At 40.4% G+C, this 21,377-nt stretch overlaps 1 protein-coding gene across 1 annotated transcript; it reads left to right on the top strand.

Moving 5' to 3' along the window:
* Nucleotides 1–280: 280 nt before the first annotated feature.
* On the top strand, nucleotides 281–21,259 carry LOC139478607 (zinc finger protein 585A-like). The gene is made up of 5 exons (XM_071261162.1): nucleotides 281–415; nucleotides 6,543–6,618; nucleotides 7,259–7,552; nucleotides 9,007–9,090; nucleotides 13,566–21,259. Exons 2-5 carry the CDS (start codon nucleotides 6,555–6,557, stop codon nucleotides 16,640–16,642), a joined length of 3,519 nt encoding a protein of 1,172 aa, XP_071117263.1. The 5' UTR covers nucleotides 281–415; nucleotides 6,543–6,554; the 3' UTR covers nucleotides 16,643–21,259.
* Nucleotides 21,260–21,377: the final 118 nt, after the last annotated feature.

Here is a 21,377-nt window from a genome sequence, read left to right as displayed (position 1 = left end):
ATGCAGAAGATCCATTTTCGGACTAACAACAGGATATCATCACTTCAGAATCGTGGTACACAAACCACACATGTGGCGTATAAAATGCATAACGACCCAAGATGTGGCAGAACTAAGGTGTTACTTTTTTAGAGACGTTTCATTCTGAGACTCCTGTGTATGGTGTATATGATATGTGGGCTACCAGCCAAACACCACCTACACACGCGATCCGCTTTCGCAGCAAAAGCCGATCCGACTCCCAATCGATTTTCACGCACGCGCAGTGTGACCTAGATGGTTCAGCAGACATTGTCTCGACGGGTCTGGGTGTAGACTTTGCTCGATTCTCAACACCCATATTGGGGTGCTGTGATTTCCTATTACCTTCATTCATATGCCGTGACTAACCAAAGGACTTATTTCGACATTTAAGGTGAGTTGGGATGCATTTGATAACGTAGTTTCCATGCTAACGACCGATATTCAGGTGACCCCCGAACCAAAACAACCATCTGGTGACTTCCCATTTCGCCTAGACGTCTTCAAATCGATACAGATAGCGTTCTGAAAGGTTTTATATCAGATCCTTCCTATATGGTAGCTGTTTTAGCTACCAAGTGCCTATATGCCGGATGTTTGAAATGTGTAGAGTTGTATTTAGTGTGTGTCCCACGTTCTATTCCAGTGCAGACAATGAGCGAGCGAACCCGCTGGTTTCGTTATCATAAGGGGCCCATTTTGGGTTGGAAAATTCTAAGCGTGTTTTGTTAGATGTTACATATGATTCGATATCTCGATATATAGACAGAGAATTTGATTAAAATATAAAGACATTTGAACATCATGCTAGTTGCAAATTAATTTGCTGTCTGTAAATTGGAGATTGTTTTTGTAAATTATAATGTCTGAAGTATTTCGGCCCAAAGTGGGCCAGTGGATGTTGCCAGGTGTCGTGATAAATTTATCTTTGTCATATTGCCTTGTCCATGAATATAATTTTAGATGTGTAATCAACATGACAAATGCCTTAAAATCCCAATTTGGTTATGGTGATTATTTGAGGAAAAAGCATGAACATCATGAATGCAACTGATTTTAGATTTTCACTTGTGGAGTTTGTCAAGATTGTTTGTATTTAGCATCGAGGATACAATTATCTCAACTGCCAAGTAACATAATGTGGCAAACATATGAGCCAAACATATGAGCCAAAGTTCACTTTATTCATTTGTTCAATTTACCTCTAAAGCCTCTTGTGATTTGTCAAGTGTGTATTGTGGTGTGGCAAACTTACCGTCATGACAATTCAAGTTAAGAAATAATATGGAAAAGCTTAAAGAGAGAATATACTTTGTGCGGTCAGGTGTGAAATTAGTGACCTGTGTGAAACTAAGGCATTTAAGGATTTATTTTATTTTTTATCTTAGTGTTCTAACTGTTCTTGGAGGCTTTTAGTCAGCCACAATTCCCAGATTGGATTAATTAAAAATACCCCCAAACAGATTATTTTTTACTTATCCTGCATTACTCCTTAATGCATTCACTGCTTACTTTATGACAACAAAAAGACAGCGTCAGCGATGGTCTTGGGTAAAGAAATAAATATGTTTCTGCTTTTCACTCCTGCTTTTTGCATGGACCACTGCCGCTGTCATGTGACCTTGATGACAAATCACCTTCCTCACATCACTGCCTGTTGCCGTACAGCAAGGACGTGTCTCGGCGGAGCTCTTCAAGTTGGATAATTTTAGACCTTCAGCTTCGGCTATAATTCTAAATTTTATCTACAATGGGTGATGTATCCTTTAAAAATACTTTCACGAATTTTGTGTAGTTTTATGTGGTTGAATTTGGCGTAAGAAGACTTTTTCCCCGCCATGTGGCTCGTTTCCAGCTATTTTGAATTTGTGTGACAACTGTTTATCAGCAAGGGTAGTCAAATTGTTTACAATTCTTAGTTACGTATGTATAACATATTCGTGTGTTTTTAAATACTAGTAGCGTTGTGTTATGTAGGGTTTGTGTGTATCAATCCTTGTATACACTTTCAACTTTTAAAATTATTTGCTGATAGAATATTGTGTAATTCTATAGCAATCTTCCAACTCTGTTTCTATTAACAATTCTTTATTTGCGTAACTTATGCTTGCGCGTTGCACTAATTGTCGTGGAAAAAAATCTTCCAAAGATCCTCATTCACGTTGTATGGCTTGCACGCGGATTTGCTCTGCAGTCTTTAAATGTAATTTTTGTGCACTTCTCTCTCCTTACAAACATATTTTGCAGCAGTCCTGTTGAGTGGCGAGGCAGATGTCACAATCGATTGATGCCAGCTCTGGACATTCTTCTGTCATTACTACGCAGCCCATATATTTGGTGGGTATAATGGCTCCCGTCATCGTGACTTCATATGTTCATCCTCTGTCTAAGTCAACATTTGATGGAGGGTACTGTGAGTATCGTACCTACTCCTAATTTTCAGGCGCCAGGGACACCCAGTACTATGATCCCTGCGACACGAATGCCTGCGTCTCAAGACGGCATGATGGGGGTAGTGCATGGGCAAGCCACAATCCAGTCATCACCGATGAGCATAGCGTCTCGAGGGCTGTAGCTGAGCGCACTGCCTGCCTACCACCCTGGCGCATGACATCGGCCTTAGGGCTTTCAGCCTGTCCCATCACACAAGCGACACATGATCAGCTTAGCGCTGTTCTAACGACTTATCCATCAGCGCAGCAGATGTACGCACAGGCATCAGCACCGTTCCAGAACACTTTTTGCAATCCATGTGGAAGTAGTCTATGGCACACCTGTCTCCTGTGCCTACGCTTATGTACAGACGCCAGCATCAGCTACAATTATGGCGCAACCGTTAGCGTCCACACTGGCGCTTAACGCACATTCTGGTACAGCGCATACTTTTTCAGGTAGCGCTGGTACACCAGCGCGTATGTGGACATTGTCACATAAATCCTTATCACTAAACAGGTCTTCAAAGCCTTCTAGGAGAGAGCATCAACATTGTTCCGATTCTTCGGACTTGTCAAAAAGTGCAGGTCCCTTCGTCAACCTTGATCAGCTAGCATCCCCGTTCAACGCACAATTAAGTATCTAATTACGAAAGCATGGAGCATGTTTCTCAGGTTTTTCTCCGAGTGGGGAACAAGATCTAAGTGAAACCAAAGACTATTTTCTAGACCCCTTACAACTGTGGTAAAAATGTCCTGCATACAACATAGGTTCTTTTTTTCTTCAACGCTCGACAGCGACTGGTCTCATGCTGAGGGATCTATAAATTTTCCCGCCAATTCTCCCATTTAACGATGTACGTTCAACGTTAAATGATTTCAAGGAGAGGTGTTAGCACTCTCGATGAATTTGTTTCATTGGGCGTCTTGAAGACAATTGTACCAAACATGAAGAACTTCACACCTTCAAGATTGAACATTGGACAGAATATTCATATGCTGCCGGGTATCCATCTGTGGGAATCATTTTACAGGCAGCACCAGGCGTCACAAATTTCAGAGAGATCAATTTTGCGCCTACACTGGCCAAGTCACATCCTGCACAGAACTCGGAAACACCACTTGGCGGTTTACCACACAGTTCACTGTGGACAGTCTGTTGTGTGGAGATCGTACCTCGCCTCCGGCATTTTACGGCTTCGATTTAAATATCAGGGGTCAAGATCCTTGATTATGAACACCAGAATCAGGTCAACTAACCTAATGGAAGCGGTGCAGGGTCATTGTACCAGGATGGTTGGCATGCTTACTGGTACATAATGCTCCAACCTTCGGTCAGACACATATCCTGTATGTGAATGTGACCGAGTCACTATCTTCAGTAGAAGGCTGGTGTCCACATGCGCAATATAGAGGCACACACAGAGTACAAGGCCCCTCCCTTCATTGTCACCTTGATATAAGATCAGGAGCATTTGTACGGCCTCGTATCTTGGCTATCGGTTGATGAGTGCTTTTATTTAGTCTACATGGGAGCTGGCAGTGGTTCGTTTGCGAACATTTTTTTAAAGTCGAAGTTCTCAAAGTTGATTTTTTCAACCTTTACAAAACTTGCGCACATTAGTCTCAAAGACCTGTATGCTGCTAGCAATTTACCATCTTAAGTGAGGACATCAACTGGCGGTTGATAGTCGAACGTCTCCTTATTCAGGCTAGCCCCAAATTTACACTTGTTTGTAATCGGTTCCCAGCAGGGTTGCTCGCTTATATGGCCAGGCTGTGGCCATGCGCAAAACAGATTTGGCACATCTAGAGTCTTGGAAGCGCTCATTCTGACCATCTCAAAGGAGAAACATTGACAGGAGCAGCTACAGTCTACCCAACTCAAACCGACATCAGTACAGTGGTGTGGTGCCCAAGCAATCAAAAGACAATGCACTCACTCCCCGCTGTAACAGACATTGAGATTCTTTCATCTACTGGATGCGGCTAGAACTACAATTCATAGTTCAGTACATCCCCAGATGTCGGAACATATTGGCCGCTGTTTTGTCCCGAGCAGACAGGGTGGCTCCCACTGAGTGGGAACTTCACACAGAGGCGTTTCATTGGTGCTTCAGAGGTGCGGGCAACCAAACATTGACCTGTTTGCAACTTGCCAAAACCACCAAATTATGATGTATGTCTCCCCGTTACCTGATCTGCAGGCTTGGGCAATGGATGAATCCAGCATCCCTTGGAAAGTGTATGCTTTTCCGCCACTTGTTCTACTTCTCATGGTGATACAAAAGATCAAGAAGACAGGACTCTTGCTGTGACTTTGGTCGCCTCCTGGTGGCTGGCGTGAGGGTGGATCGTCTAACTCGGAAGTCTAGCAGAAGACGATCCACTACCCCTCCCACAGTGGCCCAACCTACTCATCCACCCTCACAGCAAATTGCCTCAGCCAGTGCCAGACAGGTTTCGTCTGCACGTTTGGTTCGTCTTTAAAAGGCGTTAAGTGCAAAGTGCTATTTGGCATGGGCAGCTAACTCTATAGCTTTGGCTCATCGCCCCTCTACGAGAGGATTATACAATGACAAGTGGGGATTGTTTTAAACCTTTTGCAAGGAAAAAACCCGAAGACCCCACTACAGCGTCACCACAATTCTTAGCCGAATACCTCATACATTTGCATACCAAGAAACACTTACAAGCACCATTACTACGTATTTGGTAGCACTTAATACAGCTGTGACCGCTTTGGTCATGTTGGCAAAATGACCAAGGTCCCAGAAGCCCTACTATGCTCATTTAGGCTTGAGGATCAGGAAGCCAAGCTCCGTCCCCCCGCTTGGGACTTGGAACGTGGTACTTCAAGGTTTGCGAGACCCCCACCCCCACTCCCACCCCTTTGAGTCCCTCATTGCATCCTCTTTTTATGACCTCACCAAGAAACAATATATCTCTTGGGTTTAGCCACGGCGGCATGGGTGAGCGTGCAACATACAATCGACATCACCCTGGTCCGATTTGAACGTTTGTGCTGGGATTTTATAGCGAAAACTACCAGGCCAACCCAATCATTCCTTCACTATCCCACCAATATCAACAATTGTGGCGATAAAGATGAGGGTGAACTTCTCTTGTTCCCAGTGTGAGCACTTTAAGTTTTCATCCGCCTTTCCAAAACTAGGCGTGGTTCGAGGATACGGTTATTCGTACCCTTATCTCAAAACCGTCCGATACAGATGCATTAAGGAGTAATGCAGGATAAGTAAAAAGTTAAGTAAAATCTAAATATTTTTACATTTGTATACTTATCCTGCATTACTATGGTGCAGACTTGCCTCCCCACTTTGGCTTCAGAAACCTCAAAACGTTTGTAATTAAGCTTGGACGACAGGCAGTGACGTGAGGAAGGTGATTTGTCATCAAGGTCACATGACAGCGGCAGTTGTCCATGCTCAAAGATGTGATAACCAGTGAAGCTGAAATCAATTCCTGTAGTTTTTACAGTTGTATTAACAGCTGTTGGAGACGGTGTGTATAAGTGATGGTGGAACAAACACGCTGAATGTGAAGCAAACATAAGCCTAGTTAGTTACAACATAGTTAATTGGCGACTAAATTACTCACCATTGTCTCTTATATGTTATTACTTCATAACTGAATTTTATTTTACGGGCACCAATTTGGGGTCGTACCGTGTAAACACAAAACATGTGCAGGAGTTACACACGCGACCAATCATCGTAGAAAAAACAATGCAAGATAAACATATTTTTATTGCATATATAAGGTTTGTGTGCGCACTTGTGATGTGCTTCATTCCAGGTCGCCGTATACATGGAGTATAGGATTTTGGGTTGATTTTGAAGGCGTGTACAGGGGGGTAGTCTTATACGTGGGGTCGCCTTATACACAGCCATATACGATACATGATGTATGAATTGGAAACTATGCAATTTCCAATCATGGAACCATCCTGATTAAAAGGAAAATAAAGGTTGAATGTTAACAGACATATATTTGAGCTGTATCTATATCATGTAATTTTTAAATGTTTTCATCATATATAATTTTCAATACATGGCTTGTATTTTACAGATTCTTTGAACAATGGCTGAGGCAGGTACTCAAACAGATCTGGCATCTGAAGAAGATAGTGTGGAAAATGGCCAGGGTATGTAATTGATGTACCTTATCAGTGATATGCCAAGTATACAGAGCCTCAACTTTCAGAATTTGGTATCACTTCAGGCTTTCCTCATATATCAAGTTGACACCCTGAAATACTGTCCAAAGTGGCATCAATCCAAACTGACTCACTCTTTCAGAATATGGATATATCAAATGACTAAGACTGTTGAGAATCTATTTCTTCTTACGCACTCAGGGATTTATCTAGGTCCGCTGAGAGGCCTATATTTCGCCTTAAGTCTGCAGCAAATGACAGTAGAAATTCCCAATTTATTTAAAACATTTCCCAATTTCTCAGAACTTAACATAAAAATAAGAACATTAAAGCAAATAAAATTTTGAGCAATATCATGATTGTTTTCCCAATTTGTATGGCACTTGGTGTAGAATCCTAGATAAATCCCTGGCACTCGTAATCATTTTAATCAGTATCAATAGTAAACATGTTAGAGGTTGATTGCAAATGTTTTGTTAGATGTTTCAACATTGGGATTAGTAGTTAAGGTGACAAGGTGGGATGTAATTGATTGCATGTCAACATAGTCTGACAGATGTAATCAGTGGTTCAGATATGATCATAATTATGGACAGTTTTATCTTCTTTTCCTTTTGTTTTTTTTCAGCATCATCCACAGCTTCTGAGTCAGAGTCTGGTACTGGGGAAAGCCAAAGTCAAGATTCCGATAACCCTGCCTTTCCTCTTGCCGCGGGACAAGACACACCATTCAACTACCTTCAAGACCTCAAGAGACGGAAGATGAAGATGAAGAAACAAATGACCCCAGCAATGAAAACCAGCAAACTACTTGGGCTGATTCGGTTGCAGTCCAAGCACACTGGGCAATCCCCCTCACCTAATCCCACCATCTCCGAATCATCAAATACAGAGCCACCTTTCTTTGGTGATGAACATTCAGGTTAGTTATTGCCAGTTTTACTGAAGTTTGGACTTTGATTTTGTTACAGCTCATTCGAGTAGGATCCTTCACAGACTTGGGCTAAACTATGAATGTGGGCATTTGTGACTCCTAATTGGCCCTTGCCCCTTTCACAATCTCATTAAAATAAGAACTTAGTTCCTACCGCAAAACAAAGATCTGGGGACATCCCATTACAGGTCGTGCCAGAACGACCTTTCGCAAACCTTGACCAATCAATGAAATGACTTACAAGAAGTTAATATCAGCCAGTCAAACTGCAATTTTCTCAAGCTTTTCGGCGCGAGTTTCAAACTGGCAACATCCCTTCCAGACTACTCTTTGAAAAATATTTTAAGTTATCATTTAAAATTTTTAAAAGGGAACAAAAGAACATACTGGAAAGCCTAATAGATGGCCTAGATTATATGACTCTTCCGGTGAAATGCTTATCCAATACAGAAGCGAGACACAGACCATAATTTTGACAAATTAATTCCTAAAGCGACGTTCTTATTGGTTGCATGAAAGGTTGTTCTGATGTGACTCAAAAGGGAATGTCCCCAGATCTTCGTTTTGCGGTAGCAAGAAGTAAGATCTGAAATGAGATTAGGCTGAGTTTGCTGCAAAATTATATATAATGTAAGACATGTGAAACATAACTGATGTAGCAAGTCATAGCATGCTGAGGTCTCGCTGATAGTACTAAGGTATCTGTCATTTACATCACTATCATCATGAACCTGGAGTTCTGGACATGACTGAATTCATTCCTGTCTCCAAACAAACACAAACTAAGTGATCACAGTTTGTATGTATTTCTTTTGTAAAGCTACTGATATATACTTGCAAAATATCTGACAATTGCTTGTCTGTTTTTTATGGATAAAGGAAAGAACTTCATTATTATCCCCCGCCCAACAAAGTTCAGTATTTTTTCATGAAACTTTGCATATCTGTCAAGTACATGCTGAACTGGTGCCTTTTGATAGTTAGAAATTTTAGAAATTTTTATTTTTTACGTTTCCATGGCAACAAGAAAGACTTAGGTTCTGTGAGGGTAGGGTTTGTTTCCGGAGCATAACTCATAAACCAATCAATATTTTTTCATGAAACTTTGCAGGTTTGTCAGGTACATGCTGAACTGGTGCCTTTTGCTATTTAGAAGTTTTAAATTCTTTTATTTTTTATGTTTCCAAGGCAACAAGATGGACTTAGGTTCCAAACTCTTCTTTCTTTCATTCAATTTCCATGACAAGTTCCACCTCGGTTAAAAAAGGTTAGGGTTTGTTTAGATTTAATTATGCCATAAATTCTGCAACAGGGGCAGGGGATATAGCCTCGTTAGTGGCAAACTCTTGTTAGTATATGTGATATCTCTGATATGGATTTGTTGAGACATGTTAACAAATGATGAATACATATTCATCTTGTTTATTATTGTATATTTCCAGGTATGAATGTGTTTGGAGAAGGGGAAACCCCTTCTGAGCAGGGACACTTGAATACTGGGAAGCTGGAATTTGCAGCTATGCCAGGTATGAAGTACCGAAAAATATGTCTTTGGTCATGCGGGTGTTAATCTGTTATTTATATGTTCTTTACCCATAATATTTTAAACTTATCCTATCTCACACTATGCATTTCTTCTTTCTTCTTCAATCCTATGTGGAAACATGCTTGAACAGAGTTTCCAACCTCAGAAAAATGATTCACCCTAAACACATCCCAACATCATCATGGTCACCACCCAAACAGATGGGTCATGCATTATAACCCCGGGCATTGCGAAATACTATACCTGATCAGGTGGTTACCCCTGCCTCATCATTCTATTTCTTATCGCCACAGTGGAGACATGTACTGTCAGTGTTAGAGAATATGTATATATATTTAACTGATTTCCCTTCTACATCATGGTGATTTACATGGTGATTACATCTGTGAAAATGAGCAAGAAATATCCTCTTTGCCCGGCCTGTCTGTGGAGTGCCGGCATACTTTTTCGACATTGAACCCTCACAATTATGCTGTGATTGCCGTGGCCATTGTACTTGTGACAAGAGGTGCTTATTAATAAATCGTCTTTCGGAGGAATCATTCGGTGTATATCTTCACAAGATACATTAACTCGAGGTGGATCACTGTGAAAGCCCAAGGACTCCAACAAAAAATCAAAGGATGCCGTCAAGCACATATTGTCTACCAAGTAGTCAAAGAAGTCCAGCAAGCCGACTGTCCCCTCCATACAGTGGCAGCGCCTCCGGAATCTTCCGTCTGCCCTCTTGGTGGCCGATGATGTTTCAGACAGCTTCCTGACAGAAGATGTTGCTATCTTACCGCCTCAACAGTCTGTTGCTGAAGAACCCTGGGTCCTCGTCTACATCGGCCTGCTGATTTCTACTGACGTTTGCAAGGGTCTCTCACTGCATCGTCTACATCGACCATCGTCTACACCTTTGGTTGAAGGTCTTCTACCAGCAGCCTTGCGTCTCATGCTCCCTCATGAGTCGTTCCAGAGGCTGATGATAGCTCCTCTTCGCCTACAGATGACAGCGCTCCTCTGTTGATGGTGACTAACAAAGATCCGCTGCTACTGGTCATCAGGGTTCACCTTCTACTTTGGTTCGGAGGAGTAATTGGCTCGATAAATCGACTTCCACTCCGAATCCCACACTATCTGCTCCTTCTGGTACAGCTGTCCTGTTTCCATAGATTGTGGATCATGCACCTGCTGACAAAGATAAGGATCATCAACAACCCCTCCATCGTGTTTTGAACCCGCTGACGCTGCTCTGGTACTGTATAGGTACTTTTGATTCAGGATAAGATCAAGGCTGTCTTCAACCTCATCCCATGTCACACAGGTTCGGTCACGGCCTTACAATGCAGGGACATTCTTCAACATTGCCATGTAGGTGATTCTTTCTAAGCCCGTTTGTACCAGCTCCCCTGGTCATCTCAGAATCCCTTTGCATTTAGGACGTTGCACAGAATGTTCAGTGGGGTACAGTCTTCAGGTGTCGGTCTGTCTCCTGTGTCTACAGTGACAGCACTTGGAGAACCAACAGAAGGTAGAGCGTCTGCGCCTGCACTTTGTTCCTGCCCTACAGGACCTCCGTAAAGTTCTCAGTGGATGTTAGGGGTGACTATTGGTCTGGAAATAACTATTGCGATTACTATTGATATTGCAGGCAACTATTGCGATAAATATTGATAGTTTTCATTGTATCATTTTAGATGGATTTTAAAGTTGAATTAAACCTTGGAACTGAAGTTTCCCTAGAACCATAACAAAAAAAAGAGTAAAGTTTGAAATATGACAGATTTGTTTTGTCTTTACCCTAATAAGTTAAGAAAAAGAAACTTCCACATTACCATGTGTAAATTACTACCACTCATGATCAAAAGAAAAACAAATTTGAACAGCATTTCCATGTATTTTATTGATATGGTAAATACAGTTATTCCTAACTGAAATTGATACAATTTTTAAGTGCTTACCAATAGCAATATTTCGATTTATCGTGACACGCCTAGTGGATATTCAAGTGTCGTTCTCTTGCCCCAAGAACATGAGCAAGTCTGCCAGAGCAGGCAACTCATCTAACAAGTGACTTGTCTCAGCTTCGGGAAGACTGAGAACTTCAAGTTGTACCCTTTATCGACACACCAGTGAAGGAAGACTCTTTGCATGTAATTGGGCCATCTTGGACGATCCCTTCTTGCTCATGCTACAGACTGGTTACCGATCGCCCCTGACTGCTCCACAGATGACGTTTGCAAAATTTCACTGCCAGTGTCCAGCCAGCCAGCTTCCGTTCTTCGAGGAAACCACAGGCATGTTGCTTACGAGATGTGCTATAGAACATGAAAGAATGTCTCGGTCCGGTTCCCTCAATTTCAGGGTTCCTCTTGTCAATATTTCTCATCTCGTAGAAAGACAGTCTCAAGCTTCGGCTCATTTTCAACATGAAGGCATTCAACACGTTACACCTGGAGGACCTGCCACATGACATCAATTGTTCTTCTTCAGACAATCATTCGTCCTGGAGATTTTATGGTCAGTCTCAACTTACAGGACGCGTACCTTCATGTTTCCATACATTGGGAGCACCGCTGTTTCCTTCAGATCGTTTTCCAAGGCCGCCACTACCAATGGGAGGTGCTCCTGTTTGGAATTTCTTCGTCCCCTTGTCCCCACCCAGTTTATGGGAGTCCTTTTCAACACCCGCCTGGGCAAGATGATTGTTCCTCTGGATCAATGGTCAAAGATCCAACGTCTCTTGCCTTGGGCACACAAACGCTCCTGCTACATCAATGGCAACAGATCCTTAGCCTTCTCACTTCAGCGCAAGCTCTCACTTTCAACTTGACCTTCAGGCGATCCAGTGCTTCCTCAAGCCCTTCATGCAGAACTCCCTACCATTTCCTCTGCGTCTGCACCTTCAGTGGTGGCTGGTAACATTGAATGTTTGCGATGAAGTCTCTTTGCCTCCATTCATCCTGAACCTACACCTCTTTGTTGACGCATCGAGCTTGGGGCTGGAAGCGCACTTCCACGATCTACAGGTAGCAGGGCGTTTGTCCATCTAGAAGCGACTTCACATCAACAAACTCAAGTTCAAGGCAATCATCCTGGCAGTGTCTTATTGGTCAGAGCTCCTTCGTGACTCACACCTCATAATCCAGTTGGACAATCTCTCGGTCGTCTTGTACATGAACAAGCATGGTTCCACCTTCCCTAACTAACGTATTGGGATCGAATCACCAGTTTTTTGTGTTTTCCCGCTCACGAGTTATTGTCTTTACGACATTAGGCAGTGTTTTGGAAAATGTATTTATTTCACTGTTTAGCTTCCTTTTGTATGTCTCTCTGTTGTAGTCTAATACTGTGCCCAACCATCCACCCGTAGGATAAATGCATAGTGTGAGATAGGAAGGTTTAAAAAAATATTCTGATAAATTGTATATTTATATACTGATCCTATCTCACACGTTATATACCGTCCCGACCATTCCCGTATCACAACTTATCTAGCCTGTTAGCTCCAACGAAAGAGAATGATGTGGCAGGGGTAATTGCATGATACGGTCGCGAAGGTCGCTGTGCAAGATATTACACTCCGTAACACATTTGTTTTGGTGGTGACCATGGTGATGCTGGGATGCTGGCTGAAATGTTTTTAGACGCTGGAAACTCTGTTCAAGCACCTCTCCACATAGGATTGAAGAAAGAAAAAAATGCATAGTGTGAGATAGGAAAAGTTTACGATTTATTATATAATGTTTTTAATTGTATTTTTTAAAATTTCTTAAAATTTCTTGGTGTCAGTATAATGTGTCTGAGTGATGTATCTAAGGGAAACTGAGGCATGGTATTTCAATGGGCTAGCCCTCAAATACCATCATAGGTCAGGACTAGCACAAGCAGCCACACATACACATTCATGAAAGTTGCTATGGAAGTGAAATAATCTTGGTACACAATTTTAACGCCATTTTACCTCGCCCATAACATTGGTTAAGCAAAAATAAGTTTATGGTTGAAGGTTTTGCGTTACTTCTGTCAATATTTCAGCTCATGATATTGTATTTCTATTCTCCTTCTGAATAAGTTATAAGTCTTTAACCATATGGATATTGCACATGAACTCGTACTAATACTATCAAACACATATTTTTCTGGTCCACACTTGATAATTTACTTGCTGAAGTCATGTTGCTCTTTGTGTAGCAGAAAAAGCCATTTTCACTCCCTTATTGATTGCACCTGCTAATTTAAACCTTATTGGAGTATAGATCAAAACAATGTTATTAAACTGTACAAGGCTGATTTTTATGATCATGTTAATTGAACTACTTCATTATCAATATGAATAGAGATATTGTATGTAGATGGTGTTTTATGTAATGTAAACAAGTCTAGTTTAAATAGGAATTTTTTCTAGTGTTTATACAAATAGGTAGGTTCAAGAAACATTTTACCTCATATATTCTGTTTTCTCTCCAGGATACAATCCGGAAGAAACTCCTGTTGCACCCAACAGTGAAACTCCATATCAGTGTCGACTGTGTCCAGTAGCTTTTGCAACACCTTTGTCCCTGAGAGGTCACATGTCCAGCCACAGACTTCCAAAAAAGTTTGTATGTCCTATCTGTGCTAAGTCCTTTGCTCATTCTAGCACACTCAACTACCATGTCCGCAAGCACAAAGGAGACCTGAGATACAAGTGTGACCAATGTGACAAAAGATTCCTCAAACCCTTCAGGCTGAAAGCTCACATCTTGTCCATGCATTCTTCAGAGAAGCCTTTTGCTTGTAGGTACTGTGAAAAGTCATTCAGCTCCAATATGAATTTGAACAGACACACTAGGGTGCACACAGGGGAAAAGCCATTTCTCTGTCTCCTCTGTGGCAAAAGATTCAGAGATAACTCGTCTTTTTCAATGCACCGAAAATACCACACTGAAAACAAACTTTTTGAATGTGATCTATGTGGTAAAACATTTGTCAAAATGGGTCTGCTTCGAACACACAAAAAATGTGTACATGTAGTTGACAAAATACATGAATGTTTTTTGTGCAACAAAGCATTCAAAGCTAGGGATTACCTCCGAAAACATCTGATGGTCCATCAGACAAACAAGCGGTTTAAATGCGACTTTTGTGAGTCATCCTTCTCAAGAGCTGGAGCGCTGAAGAAACACAGATATCTGCACACTGGGGAGGAACCTTTCAAGTGTGATGTATGCTTGAAGGGATTCCGGGATATCTACACCCTCACCAAACACAAACGCCTACATGAGAGGAAAGTTGAAAGTAATCCTCCACTGTCAGTGGATGAAGTAAATGAGAAGAAGGCACAGTTGTATGAATGTGATCAATGTAACCGGAAATATTCACTTTCAGGTTCATTAAAAATCCACAAACAGAAATATTGTAAAGGGGAAATTGAAGTGAAAACTGAAGAGCTGAATCTGTTTTGTACTGGATGCGGAATGCTCTTTCACCACAAGCAGTCTCTTGCAAAACATATGAGGAAGACATGTGAAGCTATAGTTAGGAAGAAGGACAAGGTGTTTCTCTGCAGTACTTGTGGCCTGGTATTCTTCTCCAAGGTGATGCTGAATGATCACCTGAGAACCACAACATGCTCTGGTAACACAAGCCCGGAAAACTACAAGTGTGGGGTGTGTGGTGCTGAATTTTCTCACAGGGCAACACTATCCAAACACAAGAAATTGCATGGAGATATGCTGCCGGATGTTGTTGATGGTGATCCTACTGAGGGTGACAATGTTGATGAAGATTCTTCAAAGATGTCTTTTCCAGTTGATGAGAATGGCAAGAGGCTGTATGAGTGCAAATATTGTAAAGAGACCTTTAGAAGCAAAAGTGCACTGTATGATACACACATGAGAAAGTGTCATGATCGTCCAGCCTTGGAAAAAAAGAATGAATGCGAGTTTTGTAGTCGGAAGTTCCACAGTAAGTCTGATCTTAGAGCCCATATACGTATTCATACAGGGGAAAAGCCATTCACTTGTGGAATTTGTGGAAAGTCCTTCACGCAGAGAGGACATGTATCCATGCACATCAAGATACACACTGGACAGAGGGACTTTCCATGCACAATATGCGGGAAGGCTTTTCAGTTTGCGACAACCCTCCGTAACCATGTCAAGTTGCACACTGGTGAAAGGCCTCATGTCTGCCATCTCTGCGGAAAAGGCTTTATCAAAAGTAACAACTTGAAGAATCATATCAAAATGCATGAGAAAAAGGAGAAAGAGATGGAGGAAAATGCAAATAAGCATCCTGAAGAATTTATTCCTGCAGATCCAAACGACTGCACCATTTCATTTTCTCCACTGAAGAAAACTCCATCAGGGAAACTATTAGCTCAGGCAAGAGGAAACCCATCTTCTTCTAGGACCCGTACATCAAATCGAACATCAAAGGGTTCTGGCATGAAAAAGCTTATTGAGGAAGAGATGACCCCTGTTGAAGAGATGGGGGATGAGTTGCCTTTGATCAAAAAGGAACCTGTTGAAAGTGATGAACAAATGACAGATGGGTTTGGAGAGACCAGAGAGAATGACCAGGAACAGGACAACGAAGGATCAAATTCTGAAGAGCTTGTTGCTGTGGATCTGAAATGTCCCTTTTGTGGCAGAATATGTTCAACACCATATGCTCTAGCAACTCACATTAAATGTCACACTGGGGCAAGGCCATTCATGTGTCAAGATTGTGGCAAGTCTTTTCTGCAGGCATCTCATCTTAGAAGTCATATGCAGATCCATGGCAAGAGAGAGCAAAACTTCCGGTGCATTGTCTGCCTGGAAGAATTTGCCACATCCAAACTTTTACACTCTCACATGAAGTTGCATAAAGGTGAGAGACCCTATGGCTGTTATTTCTGTGACAAAGCTTATGGCACATCTCAGCACTTAAGAAGACATGTCAGAAGTTCTCACCCAAAAGAAATGGATATTGACATGAATGTCTTATTGATGCCTACCTCTACATTAAATGATGGTCGTGCAGTGGAAGCAGAAAGAGATAACACTGGGAGGCGCGTTTACAGGTGTTACTTCTGTGAAAAGTTCTATTTTCTTGATAGACATTTGAGAAGACATGTTCAAACGAGTCATCCTGAAAGAGATCCCAAAAATTTATATTTTCTCAGACCACCCACATCAGATGCAGGCGAATCGGAGTCTGATAGTGTCAGCATTAAAACTGAAAGTATGTGGGACCCCGACACCTCCAATGATTATAGTGCATCTGAAATGACACCTGGCAAGGACACAGAAGACAAAGATGGACAGATGACAGCTGGCCACACATCCAGTACTGAAGATCCTGATGCTGAAACACCAGAGAACTTGCAAGAGAGGATCTATGTTCCCCCCCAGATACAGCAGACCATGACCAGCCCTGTTGACTCAGATGGTTCGGAGAAAGATGTGTCCCGTGCTAGTTCCCCTGATAAGAATATGCTCACTGAAAATAATGGGAAAGATGAAGATTTTATTGTAGAAGTGAAGCAGGAACCAGTTGATGACGATTATGAGAACTGAATCTTCTTAACGTGATGATGTTGCAAAAGAAGGTGTATGACTGAAAAGATATCCAACAAACAATGGATGATGTTGACCCTGAGGAAGTTCAGTTTGAAGTAGTAATTATCTCCCCTTGACCATATGATTTCAAGTGTCAGGTTGCAATCATAATGCAATGAAAAACATTCTGTCATCAAAATTTTGTTGTTTAATATTCCCATGCTTCATTTTGAAAGTCTGTTTTGAGGAACGTATACTTTGTACATGATTATAGACATGATTATTTTAAAGGTTTTTGGTTACCTTATTGCTTATCTACTTCTTTTCAAATCTTAGTTTCATTGTAAGTTTCAGAATCATATTTTTTTAACTAAAAAATTTCCACAAGTTAAAGTTGGACTAGTAATGTAAACTGTTGTCGTGGTTTAGTCTGGTACATGTTGATATGCCCTCAAGAATTCAGTATTCAGTCAGCCAACATTGGTCACAGTAGAATAATTCTGTTTCATGTTGTAGGTTGTAACAGATTGTACTAAATCAGTTGGATTAGTGCCTAGAATTCTGTGTAGTCTAATCATGGTACATGATTGTGAATCTTTGATTGGAAACATTTATCTCCAATAATCTTGGTAATCATGTTCTTAAAGTGGTATATTTATGTTTTGTAAATAATTGACATTTTACTGTAATGCTGAGCTCTGATGTCAGATCATGTCATAATATCTGCATAATATATAACCTTCATCACTGGTTATGTTTACCAATAAACAATTGCCATGGTCAGTTAATGTTTACTTTCTTGGGATTGATAAATGACCTGTAAAGTCTGCACAGTAGCAAGGTACCACATTAGTTGAATTGTATATAATCATTACACTGTACTAGTATGCACTGTATTATCTCCTGTTGTACAGTGTTGTAAAGTAATGTAAACTGTATTTGTACTTACCTGTTTTGGCATGCTAGGTTAGTAGATATATAATACTGACCACATGTAAGATACTGCTTGCCGATTTGCAGTAATGATTTCATTAACTTCATTTTGTCATTGTTTTCAACAAGTATGTGATGGGCTGTATGATGTGTTGCTTTTTTGCACAATTATTGTCATGAACCAGCAAGTCTGGTAGAAATGTCCACTATAATGGTACACAAGCTGGTACACACATACTATTGTCATGAACCAGCAGTCTGGTAGAAATGTCCCTATGATGGTACACAAGCTGGTACAGACAAACTATTGTCATGAACCAGCAGTCTGGTAGAAATGTCCACTATAATGGTACACAAGCTGGTACACACATACTATTGTCATGAACCAGCAGTCTGGTAGAAATGTCCCTATGATGGTACACAAGCTGGTACACACATACTATTGTCATGAACCAGCAGTCTGGTAGAAATGTTCACTATAATGGTACACAAGCTGGTACACACATACTATTGTCATGAAGCAGCAAGTCTGGTAGAAATGTCCCTATGATGGTACACAAGCTGGTACACACATACTATTGTCATGAAGCAGCAAGTCTGGTAGAAATGTCCCTATGATGGTACACAAGCTGGTACACACATACTATTGTCATGAAGCAGCAAGTCTGGTAGAAATGTCCCTATGATGGTACACAAGCTGGTACACACATACTATTGTCATGAACTAGCAAGTCTGGTATGTAAGGACTACAGTAATGGCTGGAGATAGTCTCACCTCAGTGTGGGCAGCCAAGCCATGTTTGGGAGGCAGTACACTGTGTTTAGGATTTAGCCAAGTATTTAGTCCCTGTGGCAGGATAGTGATTCAACTTAACATGACATTTTGTTTTCCTCAAAACAATGAAAGTGATTATTCCTCAACTGTGTGGAAGTGCATGTTGTGCCACCAGCCTCTGGTTTGCCTGGCCCAAGTTGATCATTAACAGTTTTGATATTGCTTGAAGATTGTTGATAGCCATTATGATAGCCGTTCATGCCAATTAAAACACTTGTGGCAAATGATGTGTTAAGTTCTTGGAAATGACTGTGTTCCTGGGGTGGGTATCCTGTAAACAGCTGGGAAAACCCAACAGCATGTGCCATGTGTACTGACATGTTTGATAGGCTTGTGTGTTTCTGACATATCTGGTTCTCCATGTTGATGTGTAATCTGTTCGTGATATTTTGATTAAATGATTTGTGCACTTTTGTCCAGCTACCATGTCCTGTGTGTCTAGCATATGTTGAACAGTTTGTCAATACTCTTTGATGATGTATGACCATGCCTAAAATTCTTGTGTGCAATATGAAATATGTTCTATTGGAACTTGAAATAGGTGTCAAAGTTGAGCAAATTTGTTAACTGTCTTCTGTTATCTGTTTGTTAGATCTGCGTATATATCATGTATAAAATGTCAGCATACATCAACTCGAAACTGTTACTATTTATCTTATATGTTCGTAACTTAATGTGTTTTTTGTGGTCTGCATTTTCTGTTGTGAAAAAGATCTATATTTTGCCAGGTAGTATATTAGTGAGACATTGGTTCAAAATGAATTAAAGAACTGTTTTATTTTGTTATTTTGTATAATGCTAGGATATGACTGTCATGTTTTGGGTTTTTTTTCAAGAAGAGTCATTTACCATACTTAGTAAGGGATGTATATTTCCAAAAAAACATTACAAAGTGACAGTATTGCAAAATTGGAAAATAAATTTGTCGGATGTTAAAATCTCTTAGAACGTTGTAGCAATTATTTCATGTTGTTGGATACATATTTCCTATCTTATAGTAAGCTAGAACACAACTGACAATGTGCCATTAGTCTGAAGCCTGAGACCAGTAAGATTTCTTTCAGTCTGGTAAACTCATTATAGTCCATGTATTAACACTATTTTGCCACAGACTGCACAGTGGAAATGTTGCAGGTCCTGCAACACCTGGAGGGGTATGTTTTAATTTCTTTAAAAGTGCTTCATTCTTTTCTTTGAATGAACTGATCTAGCTAGCACTGCAAGACTGCAAGGGTGCAGTGCAACAGTGATGTAGTAGATAGGCAATGATAACAGGCACTAAGGAACAATTATATTATTGGTAGTACAAAATGAAAACCTACTCAATAGTTCAAACTTGCTTTGACTCCAAGGCTTTAGAAACTGAACAAACTTGACCCCAGTAATATATTTGTTGGTTATCCTGTTATGTGAGTATAACATCTTTATATCCTTTATCTAACATGACTAAGGATGCCTGCTGGTTGGATTTTATTGTGACGATGGAGCAGCCTAATGGCTAAGGTGTGTGCTCGTCATGTGGAAGGCTCAGAATCGATACAGTGTGCAAAGCCCATTTTGGTACCCAATCACCATCATGATGTTAGAAAATGATAAAATAAATCACTCACTGTATTTATGGTATACAACATTTTCAAAAATCTTTTAAGGTGGTTGTGCATCTTAAAAGTTCTTTGTGAGTGTTCAGTCTTCATGTGGAAATGTATGTGGAAACAACACACTATCTACACTTACAATACACATTAAGTCATCATTTATCAATGTTTATATTCAATTTTACTTTTGTCAACTGTCTACATGTGGTTTTATTTGTTTTAGAATTCTTTATGTAAATATTTGTTACAAGTATATACTAGTAATTCATCATTGTTCATTGATGAATATGTGATGCATCATAACATTACAGCATGTAATTGTATTGAAAGAGCCAAGGCAGTCCTGATTTGACAGTAATGAAATTTTTCATTCTTTAAATGATATGAATTTATTGAAAGTTGTGATACAGTCAAACTCTGTTGAGTTGAAGTTGAAGGGACCTATGTAAATATTTCGAGTCAACCGAGGTTCCACACAACCGAATGTAATAACTAAAGAAGGAGTACGCGGGACCCAAGCTTAGAGACAACCTAAGTTTTCCTCAACAGTGTTTGACTGTATATGGCAAAAAGAGTTGGTCAGAGAGTCCAGTCAGCAGGCATCTGTAACAGCTTGGGCTTGTGAGTGTTCCACTGAACATGGTTTAAACAATATGCTTCCCAATATTTTCTGGTTTAGTTCATCAGTTGTAGATTACTTGGAATTTCTTATGTGTATCTAAGATGTACATCCCATAATTTGTATGTGTTTTTGCATTATGTTGACAATTTTGCATGCTTCATATTACTAATGGTCTATGTGTTTGCTGCTTTCAGCAATGTAGAATTTCTCATGGTAAACTTGCATTACAATGTTACATATCGGCTTGCTAGTGACCTAATAGCTCAGATTATGATGACTTGTGTCAGTTTACTTTTGTAAAATGTGTTTGATTGTGCAGTGTCACTTGTTACCTTCCCTATTATGTTCTATTCAGTTGCCTCTGATCTCTACCAATGTTACATAGTGTATTTAACAAAGACTGAAACTAATGACTAATACACCTGTATCAGTTTAATGTTACTGAGCAATAAGAGCAAACACATTGAGTTGCTAATAATCCTGATGTTACTCTTTAGTCTACCATGGCTTAACAGTTTACATTGTATGATTTTGCGTAATTCAGAACTCTGTATCAAGTCGACACATCTGAACAAGATCCCAAAGCATAAACCCACAGTAATAATTCATGTGTATCAAATGGCCCATGTCTGTGTTCATACATTCAAGAATAAAATCCTATCTTTTTTGAAGTGTGTGTTCCTTGACTTGTGTGTTTATTTTCAGTGTTAGAGCACAACCTTAACACAGTTCCACATGGTCACGACTCAGATTTATCATTGTGGTTTG

Source organism: Haliotis cracherodii, unplaced genomic scaffold (assembly GCF_022045235.1).
Source record: "Haliotis cracherodii isolate W230 unplaced genomic scaffold, xgHalCrac1.p SCAF_1, whole genome shotgun sequence".
NCBI lineage: Eukaryota > Metazoa > Mollusca > Gastropoda > Lepetellida > Haliotidae > Haliotis > Haliotis cracherodii.
This window is presented reverse-complemented; position numbering and strand designations above follow the sequence as displayed.